The sequence below is a fragment of the Papio anubis genome, chromosome 8 (genome assembly GCF_008728515.1).
Source record: "Papio anubis isolate 15944 chromosome 8, Panubis1.0, whole genome shotgun sequence".
NCBI classification, from domain to species: domain Eukaryota; kingdom Metazoa; phylum Chordata; class Mammalia; order Primates; family Cercopithecidae; genus Papio; species Papio anubis.
Window position 1 is genome coordinate 31,898,592 of NC_044983.1, and position 12,938 is coordinate 31,911,529.

At 50.9% G+C, this 12,938-nt stretch overlaps 1 protein-coding gene across 3 annotated transcripts; it reads right to left on the reverse strand.

Moving 5' to 3' along the window:
* Positions 1-1,431: 1,431 nt before the first annotated feature.
* On the reverse strand, positions 1,432-9,846 carry DUSP26 (dual specificity phosphatase 26). 3 transcript variants are annotated; one of them, XM_003902633.3, is made up of 4 exons: positions 9,406-9,846; positions 7,049-7,342; positions 3,640-3,854; positions 1,432-2,317 (listed from the first exon to the last, which is right to left on the reverse strand). In XM_003902633.3, the coding sequence occupies exons 2-4, from the start codon at positions 7,267-7,269 to the stop codon at positions 2,118-2,120; spliced, it is 636 nt and encodes a 211-aa protein (XP_003902682.1). In that variant the 5' UTR covers positions 7,270-7,342; positions 9,406-9,846; the 3' UTR covers positions 1,432-2,117. The 3 variants fall into 3 exon arrangements, with proteins under 3 accessions (XP_003902682.1, XP_009211124.1, XP_009211125.1); XM_009212860.3 differs by having other exon boundaries at positions 7,049-7,345; positions 9,406-9,777; XM_009212861.3 differs by having other exon boundaries at positions 7,049-7,431; positions 9,406-9,763.
* Positions 9,847-12,938: the final 3,092 nt, after the last annotated feature.

The following is a 12,938-nucleotide window of genomic DNA, read 5'->3' on the forward strand; positions in this document are numbered from 1 at the left end:
GTTCTGAGTTCTATACTTTGGGACTGGACATACAGCTAAATTAAGTGATTTTTTTTTTGTCCCCTGTATTTTCTTTTCTCTTTTCTTTCTTTCTTTCCTTTCTTCCTTTCTTCCCTCCTTCCCTCCCTCCCTCCCTCCCTCCCTCTCTCTCTCTCTCTTTCTCTCTTTCTTCTTTCTTTTTGAGATGGAGTCTAGCTTTGTCTACCAGGATGGAGTGCCGTGGCGTGATCTCTGCTCACTGCAATGTCCACCTCCTGGGTTCAAGTGATTTTCCTGCCTCAACCCCCCAAGTAGCTGGGATTACAGGTGTGCACCACCATGCCCAGCTAATTTTTGTATTTTTAGTAGAGACAGGGTTTCACCATGTTGGCCATGCTGGTCTTGAGCTTCTGATCTCAAGTGATCCACCCACCTCGGCCTCCAAAAGTGCTGGGATTACACGTATGAGCCACCACACCCAGCCTCTTTTCTTTTTCTTTTCTTTTCTTTCTTTTCATTTCTTTTCGAGACATGGCCTTGGTCTGTTGCCCAGGCTGGAATGCCATGATGCCATCACAGCTACTGTAGGCTCAACCTCCTGGGCTCAAGCCATCCTCCCAAGTCAGCCTCGTAAGTAGCTGGGACTACCGGCATGCTCTACCCCACCTGGCTAATTTTTAATTTTTATAGAGATAGGGTCTTGCCATGTTTCCCAGGCTGATCTCAAACTCTTGGGCTGAAACAATTGGCCCGCCTCGGTTTCCCAAAGTGCTAGAATTATAGGCATGAACCACCATGCCTGGTGGTGTTATATTTCTTAACACCAAGGTATGTGAATAGAGACCAATTTTTTTTTTTTTTTTTTTGAGATGGAGTCTCACTCCCATCACGCAGGCTGTAGTGTAGTGGCGCAACCTCGACTCACTGCAACCTCCACCTCTGGGGTTCAAGCCATTCTCCTTCCTCAGCCTCCTGGCTGGGATTACAGGTGTGCGCCACCATGCCCGGCTAATTTTTGTAGTTTTAGTAGAGATGGGGTTTCGCCATGTTGGCCAGGGTGGTCTTGAACTCCTGACCTCAGGTGATCCACCCGCCTCGGCCTTCCGAAGTGTTAGGATTACAGGCGTGAGCCCCTACGCCCGGCCTAGAGACCTCTTCTAAACTCCAAAGGCACAGGGTGTGCCCTCTGAACAGCAACAGAGTTTGTTGCAAACCTGAAATTTCTGGTCCTTTGCTGCCCCTTTGTGGACTAGCTGGAAACAACAGCCCAAGATATCGCTGTAGGAGCATGAAATTGGACTTGGGAGAAAGGGCATGAGAAGAACTGGCAGAGGTTTGAAGGCTGGTGGAGGATACGAGGGAGTCAGGAACTGTCCTTTTCTCCAGCAAGGCTGGGGTTCCCAGGAGAGAGGCCTAGAACTCTTTCAAACTGTTAATGACTTCAAGAAACTCTCTTCTTTTTCATGATCTTTATTTTTCCTCGAGACACTTGGATCCAGTAAGCGAGTAACCATCTCAAGACTGCCAGCCATGCACCTCTGTACATTTTTGGCCCCATGCAGCAGCCGTGGGCCTAGTGCCAACCCTCACACGCTAGCTACCTCCTCCTGTGCTTGTAGTGGAAAGTCTGTGGGGTTCTCTCTCTGGTTCTGCAAGCTTTTGACACTATCTCTTTGCTGTCTGTCTCTATGCTAGGGGTTTCACACAACTCTACACCATTGCATTCATGCCTGCTGCATCCCTGACTTTCTGCACAAGTGCAGGGCAGAGATGGCCCTTTTGTTTTGGTGAGGGAGAGAGGGGAACACTTGGGCACAAAGAGGGGAAGGGACTGTGAATCCCGGGGAGCACCCTGGCCAGATCCCAGCGGTGTTTGAATCCCAGGACCATGTTTCATCTACAGCCTAGCTGCCTCCTTCCCTGGTCAACCCTTCCTGGGTGCCCATCCACCACACTGCCCAACCTCACTCCCCGTCCCCTCCCACAAAGAGTGACAGTGGCCTGGGACTCGGCCTCTCCTGACCCCAGGGGAGGATGGGTGATCTGGGCCTCCTGCTACCCGCCACCTGGGCCTCCTATCTCCAGCTGGGAGCCAGGGACCCACCCACAGGCCTGGCCTGACCTCTCTCCCCCTCCCCTCATGCTTCTAGACCCTGCCGCAGCCTGCGGTCCAGGGCCAGGAGCTGCCTCAGGAAGCCCCGGTTGGGGATGATGCCTCGGTGGTCTTTGACTTTCTTGATGGCCTCCACAAGGGTGAGGTGGTGGTACAGCATGAGGTAGGCCAGTACCAGGGTGGCAGATCGGCTCACGCCCACGGCACAATGCACCAGGATCTTCCCTGAGAGGAGAGACACAGAGAGAGAGCTTGGAGACTGCTTGTGGCAGCTTGGAGGAGGCTGGGGAAAGGGTGACATGGGGCTGGGCACAGTGGCTCACGCCGGTAATTCCAGCACGTTGGGAGGCCGAAGGGGGCAGATCGCCTGAGGTCAGGAGTTTGAGACCGGCCTGGCCAACATGGTGAAACCCCGTCTCTAATAAAAATATAAAAATCAGCTGGGCGTGGTGGCACATGCCTGTAATCCCAACTACTCAGGAGGCTGAGGCAGCAGAATCGCTTGAACGCAGGAGGCAGAGGCTGCAGTGAACCAAGATCGTGTCATTGCACTCCAGCCCAGGCAACAAAAGCGAAACTCCAGCTCAAAAAATATGGACAGGGAAAAGGAAGACAGGTAAGTACAGGTGCGTGAAGACAGGAATGGGTGCAGATGAGTGGATGTTACGAATGCAGATCCCTGGCAAAAGGGGAGAGGCCTGGACAGAATGAGAGAAAGGTGACATGCAGTGGCTCAGTGTCCATAAACCTGAAAGGGGTCAAAGGTGGAGACCCACCACTGATGTAAGAGCCAGCTTTGCATAGAGTAGCGTGAATGAATCAATTGAAAACACTGTCGTTACCAGCCCCTTCCTCTATCTCCCCACCATTCTAGCTTGTTATTCTCAACCATTGAATATATGTATGTATTTAGAGACAGGGTCTTGCTCTGCCTCTCAGGCTGAGTGTAGTGGCACAATCATAGCTCACTACAACCTCTAATTCCTGGGCTCAAGAAATCCTCCTGCTGGCTGGGTGCAGTGGCTCACGCCTGTAATTCTAGCACTTTGGGAGGCCGAGGCGGGTGGATCACCTGAGGTCAGGAGTTCGAGACCAGCCTGGCACACATGGTGAAACCACGTCTCTATTAAAAATGCAAAATTAGCTGGATGTGGTGGCACGCCCCTGTAATCTCAGCTACTCGGGAGGCTGAGGCAGGAGAATCACTTGAACCCGGGAGGTGGAGGTTGCAGTGAGCCGAGATCACGTCACTGCACTCCAGCCTGGGCGACAGAGCAAGACTCCATCTCGAAAAAACAAAAAAGAAAACACCGATCACATATAATCATGCCACCCAGGTATAACTTGACACTCTTAACATTTTTGATAATTTCCTTCTTGTCTTTTTCTGTATTGCTTTAAAAAAATGGTTGAGATATTTTTTTCTTTCTTAACAAGATCCTGAGCGTTTTGTGATGTCACTACAATCTCACTCCACTCTCAGACCCTTGGACTTCCCCAAATTCCAGGTACCCTGTTCTTTCCTGCTCCTGGCATTCCCCTCCTACCTCCTGGCTGGCTCAGTGCCCGGTGGATGAAGTCAGCCGCCGTCTGGAAGTGGATGCTCATGTCAAAGGCTGGCGAGTCGTGGGCCTCAACACCCAGGTAGCGGATGCCCAGCCCCTCATAGGCTTCGGGCGTGCCTCGCCACCGGCTGTGTGAGGCATTGAGGACGTGCGTAATGCCCAGGCGGCGAAGCTCCCGGCGGTTGCTAGCCATATCCCTGCATTGAGTAGAGGTTAAAGGAAGAGTAGGAAAGACAGGTTGTTGGGGAAGAGTCCCTTGAGTACACCCTGTTCATTTCCTGAATCCTATTGTTGATTCTTTTTTGTTTGTTTGTTTGAGATGGAGTCTCATTCTGCTTCCTAGGCTATAGTGTTCACTGCCGCCTCCATCTCCTGGGTTCAAACGATTCTCCTGCCTCAGCCTCTCGGGTAGCTGGGATTACAGGCACATGCCACTACATCCAGATACTTTTTGTATCTTTGGTAGAGATCGGGTTTTACCATGTTGGCCAGGCTGGTCTTGAACTCCTTGAGTTCAAGGAGTTGAACCTCAAGTCATCCTCCCACCTCAGCCTTCCAAAGTGCTGGGATGACAGGCGTGAGCCATCATGCTTGGCCTCCTGGATCCTACTATTGGCCTAAGCACACTATTTTACTTACTAGTGACCCAGAAGGGAGGAATCAAGATGGGCAATGACTTGGAGTCTTGTCTTGTGAGCCGTGGTTGAAGGTATAGGGGATATTTTGCTTGGAGAAGAGAAGACTAAGGGGATGGGGTAAAAATAGCCATAATAGAACTGAAAGTGTGTTTTCTGGAATTGGGATTGTCTTGGATCTGTAGGGTTCTCAAGGCGAGAATCAGGATCAAGGAATTAAAGCCCCAGGGAAGCAAATTTCATTTTTTTGAGGGGGAGAGGGGGGACAGAGTCTTGCTACGTCTCCCAGACTGAAGTGCAATGGTGCAATCTCGGCTCACTGCAACCTCTGCCTCCCAGGTTCAAACAAATCTCCTGCCTCAGCCTACTGAGTAGCTGGGATTACAGGTGCCCACCACCATGCCCAGCTAATTTTTGTATTTTTAGTAGAGATGGGATTTCACCATGTTGGCCAGGCTGGTCTCGAACTCCTGACCTCATGATCCACCCACCCAGGCCTCCCAAAGTGCTGGGATTGTAGGCATGAGCCACTGCGCCTGGCCAGCTGATTTCAATTTCATACAAGGAAGTACATTTTAATGGTGGAGTCTAGCTGAGGAAAGGGTGGAGCACCTTGGGAGAGAGTGGTTTTCCTGTCCCTGGGGTATTCAGGCAGAAAGAGGAGATGGCCGTGCAGCCATGGATGCTGCAGAGGGGAAATGAATGTCAGGCAGATTGCTCTGCTCATTTCATCGGTCCTGCTCACCCTGAGATAGTTTGGTTCTGACATCCATTCCACACGTAACTCCCCTGTGTCTCTACTCTTGTTGACACCCAGAACCCTCTTGTGTATTTGCCAGATATTCCAAGGCTCACATTTACCTTTTTTTTTTTTTTTTTTGAGATAGTGTCTTGCTCTGTCACCTAGGCTGGAGTGCTGGAGTGCAGTGGCACAATCTCGGCTCACTGCCACCTCTGCCTCCCGGGTTCAAGCAATTCTCTGCCTCAGCCTCCCAAGTAGCTGGGATTAGAGGCGCCCACCACCACGCCAGGCTAATATTTGTATTTTTAGTAGAGACGGGGTTTTGCTATTTTGGCCAGACTGCTCTTGAACTCCTGACCTCGTGATCCACCCGCCTCAGTATCCCAAAGTGCTGGGATTACAGATGTGAGCCACCATGCCTGGCCACATTTACCCTGTTTTATGACGTTGCCTTCAGGTGTTCATCTGGCCCAGACCCCTCAGCTTGGTGGCAGATGCCCCTGGGCACCACAGTCATATCTCAGGGCGAATGTCCTGTCCAGGGCAAACTCCTTAAGCAGTAAGCGCACTGAACTTGAGCCTCCAAGTCCTGGCTCTGCTACTTACAATCCGTGTGACCTTGGGCCAGTCACAACTTTTCTGAGCTTCAGTCTCCTCATCTGTAACCCAGGGATAGTGATACCTACCTCACAGGGCTGTTGTGAAGATTAAGAGAGATAATGAGTGTGAAAAAAGTCCTTGTAGGCCAGGCACGGTGGCTCATGCTTGTAATCCCAGCACTTTGGGAGGCCGAAGCCGGTGGATCGCTTGAGGCCAGGAGTCCAAAATCAGCCTGGCCAACATGGCTAAACCCCGTCTCTACTGAAAATACAAAAATCAGCTGGGTTTGGTTGTGGGCACCAATAATCCCAGCTACTTGGGAGGCAGAGGCAGGAGAATGAACCCGGGAGGCGGAGTTTGTCGTGAGCTGAGATTGGGCCACTGTACTACATTCTGGGCAACAGAGCGAGACCCTGTCTCAAAAACAACAGCAATGCTGGGCACAGTGGCTCACACCTGTAATCCTAGCACTTCGAAGACCGAGATAGGTGGATTGCCTGAGCTCAGGAGCTCAAGACCAGCCTGGGCCTGTCTCTACTAAAATACAAACAAATAATTAGCTGGGCAACATGGCATATGCCTGTAGTCCCAGCTACTCTGGAGGCTGAGGCAGGAGAATCGCTTGAACCCGGGAGGGGGAGGTTGCAGTGAGCCGAGATCGCGCCACTGCACTCCAGCCTGGGCGACAGAGTGACACTAAAAAAAAAAAAAAAAAAGAAACCAAAACAAACCAAAGAAGCAAAACAAAAACAAAAACAAAATCCTTGTATAACTTTGAGAGAGAGAAGTGAGGATGGCTCTTCCTTTGATGTTTTTCCCCCCTAGCCCTCAAATTGCAGAATCTCTGTAGGCACTGCCGCTTTGCTTGGTCTCAAGAGAAACCCCTGCAGCTTCCTACCTACTGCTCCTGGCTTCCACTGACTGCCTTTTCCCAGAGACATTGCACAATAGATGGAAGGTCAGAGAAGTCATCTATTGTGCCTGGTATGTAGCGCTGGCACATAATAATAAATATGTGATACATGAATGATATTATTACTGGAACAGAGTCTTTCTGTCCAGAGTTGGGTATTTTTATTTTATTTATTTTATTTTAAAATAATAAGTAGAGATGGAGTCTGGCTTTGTTGCTGAGGCTGGTCTAGAACTCCTGTACTCTAGATACTCCTGCTTCAGCCTCTCAAAGTGCTGGGATTACAGGCAAGAGACACTGTGGCCAGAGTTGGGCATTTCAATAATCCTGACCAAACTCTCCCAAACCTGCAGACTCTACCCTCGGCCCATGTGCCCTATCCCCTCAATCTTCAACCAGGAACCAATGACAACACTCCATGCCTGTCTGCCACCCTTCTCCTTTCTTACACACACAAACACACACACGCTTTGCTGTGGGCCCAGTCTGCCCGATACATACTGGTCTCCGAGATAGAGGCCTGGCCAGACCTCGTCGGCATGGTTACAGGCTGTCTTGCCTGTGTAGAGGAGCCGCTCCAACTCAAAGACATTGAGGAAAGGATGTTGAACGGTTGGCATCTCCTCCAGGGTCCCTCGAGTTCGAACAGGAGACCTTGAGCTACTCCGGGAGAAGCGGGCCATAAAAGTCATGGAAGCCCAAAGCCAGTTACCAGGGCACATCTTAGAGGTGGCAGAAACCGTGGCAGCTGCAGGAGTGGCTGCGGTGATGATGGGTTCTGTCGCCAGGTAGCTGCTGCTGGAAGAGGAAGGGGTGTGAGACACACTTGAGTGAGTCCAGAGCAGCTTCTTCCCTTCCCTGGGCTGGTCCTTCGGGAGAAGATTCTAGAGGGAGAGAAGGTAAAGCCTGGCTCTGGCGGGAGCCTTCAGGGGTGGTTTTCCTTCAAGCTGCAGCAGCTCCTTTTGCTCAGCTCTTTGGCTCTGCCACACAACGAGGTGGGAGAGTCACATGTCCTTGTTTACGGGGAGAGGGAGCTGCCCAGCTGCTGGGTTTCTGCTCTGTCACCCCACCCCCACTGCCAGCACGCGTGCACACACACACACACACACGCACACACACTTGGCACTTGGGTGGCTGTCCCCACTGCTGGGGATCTTGCCAACTGGAATCTGGGTCTCATCTGCCCGGGGCTATAGGCAGAGAGCCTAGGGAGCTGGGATGGGGTTGGGGGTACCTTTAGACTCATCCAGAGACAATTAGGAGGGAGACAACAGCAGCTGAGGCCACGACACATGTCAGGCCTGCCACCTCTGTGCCAGAGAGTTAGACTTTAACCCCTTCATGACCTGCCACTGCCTCAGAGATAAACCTGCTATGGGAAGGGTGTGGTGGGCGGGGGATGGGGTGAGTGGAGAATAGCAATAAAGAGGAAGAGTAAGTTTGGGAAAAAAATACTTGCCGAATGCACGAGCTTATGGAAGAAGGCACCAATCTATGTGCACAACAGGCAAACTCCCCTCCTTGGATCAGCATTAAGAAATTACTGATCAGATCTCAGCTCTAATGTGAGAATTGTCTGTGTGTGTCTTGAGGGGAGGGGGACAGAGGTGGATGGTGGCGGAACTGACGCAGGGTTGAAGTGTTTTGTCTGTGTGTGTCTTGAGGGGAGGGGGACAGAGGTGGATGGTGGGGGGCTAGAAAGCAGGAAGGAAAGGGAAAAATGAAGGATCCTGCCAGGTCCAGGGGCTCAGAGGCTTAGAATTACCAAGTGTATGGCTGTTGGAGTCAAGTGACTCTACAAAACACATGAGGTCAATAACCAGGGGCTTAGCAGGTGTGTCTCAGATGACCTGTTGAGCTGCAGAGCTGGGAAGGACCAGTGTTTGAGGCTTGCCCTGGGACCTTCAGGCAGCCAGGCAACAATGGCAAGACCCCTCCCTTCCCATCCTCTCACACCTGTGGTCCTGCCTGTTTGAAAGCAGGAGGTCCTGGAGCCTGCAGAATCCCCTCCCACTCCCTTCCCGGCCTCCTGCCAGGGGAACTTCAACTCTATGACCAGCAGTGAGAGGCCATCTTTGTCCCTGCCCACGCTCTGTCCCCATCTCACACCCCTAGCCAGGGCCCAGCTCTCCCTTGCCCCAGTGCCAAGAGAAACCAAGCACTTAGAGGGCATTAGAAGAGGGGTTTTAGGACCAGGATTGGTGAGGGAAGATTGGATCTTAGGGTGTTTAGGGAGAGAGACAGTTTTCAATGGCTGGGTCCAGAAGGAGCACAGAAATATAGCACTACAGCCATCACCATCACCATCATCCCCACCACCATCACTATCATCCCTACCACCATCACCACCATCACTATCACCATCACCATCATCATCTTCTACCTTTGCACTCAGGCCTAAAGACCCCATTACTTTATTACAATACAACCTTTCCTCTTAGAGAGTCTGCTGTCTACCAGATGATGAATGGGATGGGGGAAGCGCGAAGGAGCCCAGGTCTAAGAAGGAGCTCCGTGGGGCTGTTTTTCCCGGGGAGGGGGTGCAGAAGCCCCTTTCTGTCCCAGGATACAGCCCTGGGCATTCTCCAATCTCATCCGTCGGCTCCAGGTGGCCCGCCGCGCCCTCCCTCCGCCTGCGGTCGCCTTTGTAACAGGTCCATGGCTGTCGCCCCAGTCCTCGCCAACCAGGCAGCCCGGCCCCGCGCGCGAAGGGAGGTCGCCCGGGAGAGCGCGGCTGGCTCGCTGGGCTCGGGTGCCTGCTTCCCGGTCCCCTCCCTCTCCCGTCTCCCCTAGCTGGGCGCCTCTCTCCGGCCTGGGGAGCCAGCTGGGAAGGCGAAGGCCCACCGTAGCCCCTCTACCTCTTTGCAAGCGTTGCGCTGGGCCTCAGTCCGAAAGGCGGATCGCCGGCGCAGACAGCGCCACGGCCATGACGCTCCCGCTGCTGTCGCCGCCGCCGCCGCTGTTTCTGCCCAAGACAGGTTGACAGATTAGCAGCTATTTTTAAGCCATGACACGCACGTCGAAGCAGGGTTCAAATCAGCGTGTGCACTGGTGACATACAGGGACTCAGTCTCACATTCAGTAGCCCGAGTCGCCGGCCTCGTGGGCTCCCCAGCAACCCCCTAGGAGCCGGCGCTCCTTACAGACCAGACACCGCCCCGCCGAGCCCCAGCAGCACCCCCTGGAATGCATGCGTGTGTTTTCAGAGCTGCACCAATTACAAAGCGTTTTGCCTAAAGATTACATTATAAGTCATCCCAGGCAGTGTCTTAAACACACACACTCCTCTCAGACAGAATTAACTAATTACATAGACATGATTCTGTGCACTGGCTTATACATGCCTCGGTCTCAAGAAACCGTGTCATAAAGAACAACGGTCCGTAGCCCCCATTAGCCTTCATTATATGCCATGTACTTCATGTAGCTTAAGACATTTTATCCTCCCCACAAATCTATGAGGGAGGCATGATTACTGTGGTCCTAATTTTAGGGAGGAGGCGACCTAGGCACAGAGAGGCTAAGTACTCTGCCCAGGTCACACAGCTTGTTACTGGCAGAGCTGAGCTTGTTCAAACAATGGCAACCTGGATTTGCAGTCTATGTCCTTAACCACTCTCTAAACCAGTGCCTCCCACAAAATGGAGAAGGCACCATGGATTTCCTTCATTCAGGAAGCCATTTCCACCAGCTCAGTTCATAGTGAACGTCACTTTCCCCAGACTCTCAAAACATTCATCTTCATATTAATTTCTTTCTTTTTTGAGATGCAGTCCCACTCTGTCGCCCAGGCTGGAGTGCAGTGGTGCAATCTTGGCTCACTGCAACCCCACCTCCCAGGTTCAAGCCATTCTCCTGCCTCAGCTTCCCAAGTAGCTGGGATTACAGGTGCCTGCCTTCATGCCCCGCTAATTTTTTGTACATATGTTTTGTTTGTTTATTTCTTAGTGGAGACAGGATTTCACCATGTTGACCAGGCTGATCTTGAACTCCTGACCTCAAGTGATAAGCCCACCTTCTCCTCCCAAAGTGCTGAGATTACAGGCATGAGCCACTGTGCCCAGCCATCTTCATATTGATTTCTCATGTGCTGCCTTCTAGTGACATATTCACTTGATCTGCATTTTTATTCTAAGTACCAAGATTGTAAGCACTTTGAAGGCAGGGACTGTGCTACCTTCCCCAGTGCCTACCTCATTGTGTGAGAGGGAAGTGGGGAGATGATAAATGTTAGCAGATGATGCTGTTGAGAACTAGGCTGGCTTGAACTCTGGCTGTCTCCTAGAAGAAAGGCAGGAAGTAGATTGGCTCAGACTGAAGCTGACAGTGTCAGCTATATCTGAAACCAGGACTGACTCCATTCCCAGCAGTGGTGGCAGATCAGGTTTCAATCTCTGGATTAGAGAAAGTAGTGGCCAATGTGACAAACCCCGGGTTCCATGACAGGCTGCCATCCAAGTTTAACGTACCTCCTAGCCTTTTTTTTTTTTTTCTCTAGAGAAACAAACTTAATTCTTTTCACTTTTCCTTGTCCTTTGTGGTACAGCAGTTTAAATAAGAAATGAAATCCTTTAATTTAAAACAGAGGCAGGGCATGGTGGCTCATGCCTGTAATCCCAGCACTTTGAGAGGCCAGGGCTGGCAGATCACCTGAGGTCAGGAGTTCAAGACCAGCCTGGCCAACATGGTGAAACCCCGTCTCCACTAAAAAACAAAAATTAGCTGGGCGTGGTGGCAGGCGCCTGTAGTCCCAGCTATTTGGGAAGCTGAGGTGGGAGAATCGCTTGAACCTGGGAGGTGGAGGTTGTAATGAGCTGAGATCATGCCACTACACTCTAGCCTGAGCAACAGAGCAAGACTCCATCTCAGCAAACAAACAAACAAAAGCAAATACAAACAAATAATCAGACAAACAAAAAACCCCAAGGAATTGACCTGATAAATTTGAGATTTTAATTTGTGCATCCAGGAAAACCTAGTTAAAACATTTTCACAAAAGGAATTGTGAAAGAGCACTTATAAGATCAATGTCATTTTTTTTGTTTGTTTGTTTGAGACGGAGTTTCGCTCTTTTTGCCCAGGCTGGAGTGCAATGGCGCGACGTCAGCTCACCGCAACCTCCGCCTCCCAGGTTCAAGAGATTCTCCTGCCTCAGCCTTTCGAGTAGTTGGGATTACAGGCATGCGCCACCATGACTGGCTAATTTTGTATTTTTTAGTAGAGACAGGGTTTCTCCATTTTGGCCAGGCTGGTCTCGAACTCCCAACCTCAGGTGAAAATCAATGTCATTTTAAGTGAAAAGTCTTCAAGATTGGTAGGTTGAGAGGATGTTGTAGGTAAAGCTGATCTCAATCTTTGACAAGACTTCTGTTTCAACCCTGCATTGAACTTTTTTCAAAAAGCTGGGAAAATATGGTTTAAAGTACACCACAGACAATGTGCACAGCTGTTTATGGGTAACTATAGAAATTGTCCATGGGCTGGGTGTGGTGGCTCACGCCTGTAATCCCAGCACTTTGGGAGGCCAAGGCAGATGGATCACGAGGTCGGGAGATCGAGATCATCCTGGCTAAAATGGTGAAACTCCGTCTCTACTAAAAATACAAAAAAAATTAGCCAGGCTTGGTGGCAGGCACCTGTAGTCCCAGCTACTCGGGAGGCTGAGGCAGAAGAATGGCATGAACCCGGGAGATGGAGCTTGCAGTGAGCTGAGGTGCGCCACTGCACTCCAGCCTGGGCAACAGAGTGAGACTCCGTCTCAAAAAACAAAAACAAACAAACAAACAAAAAAAACAAAGAAAAGAAAGAAATTGCCCATGGACTGACATATCCATGAGGATCATTTTCATGAGTTGATCTATAGCCCACTTGATTTCTTTTCTTTTCTTTCTCTTTTTTTTTTGGAGGCAGGGTCTCAGGCTGGAGTGCAGTGGTACAATCATAGCTCACTGCAGCCTCAACCTCCTGGGCTTAAATAATCGTCTTTTAAATGATCCTCTTGCCTCAACCTCCTAAGTAGCTGGGACTATACAGGTGCCTGCCACAATGCCTGGCATTTTTTTTTTCTTTTTTTCTTTTTTTTTTAGGCAGAGTCTTGCTCTGTCTCCTAGGCTGGAGTGCAGTGGTGCGATCTTGGCTCGCTGCAACCTCTGCCTCCCCAGTTCAAGCAATTCTTGTGTGTCAGTCTCCTGAGTAGCTGGGATAGCAAGTGTATGCCACCACACCTGGCTAATTTTTGTATTTTTTGTAGAGATGGGGTTTCACCATGTTGGCCAGGCTGGTCTCAAGCTCCTGACCTCAGGTGGTCTGCCCGCCTCAGCCTCCCAAAGTGCTGGAATTATAGGCCAGAGCCACCATACCTTGCCAATCAGCTCATTTAATCTCACCCATG

What these genes read in the sequence shown, in the direction of transcription:
- DUSP26 (XM_003902633.3), bottom strand. Translation starts at nt 7,269, where the DNA reads ATGTGCCCTGGTAACTGGCTTTGGGCTTCCATGACTTTTATGGCCCGC. An exon ending in GGCCTCTATCTCGGAGACCA is followed by an intron (nt 3,855 to 7,048) that starts GTATGTATCGGG and finishes TACTCAATGCAG; the next exon opens with GGATATGGCTAGCAACCGCC. An exon ending in GGCACTGAGCCAGCCAGGAG is followed by an intron (nt 2,318 to 3,639) that starts GTAGGAGGGGAA and finishes CTCTCCTCTCAG; the next exon opens with GGAAGATCCTGGTGCATTGT.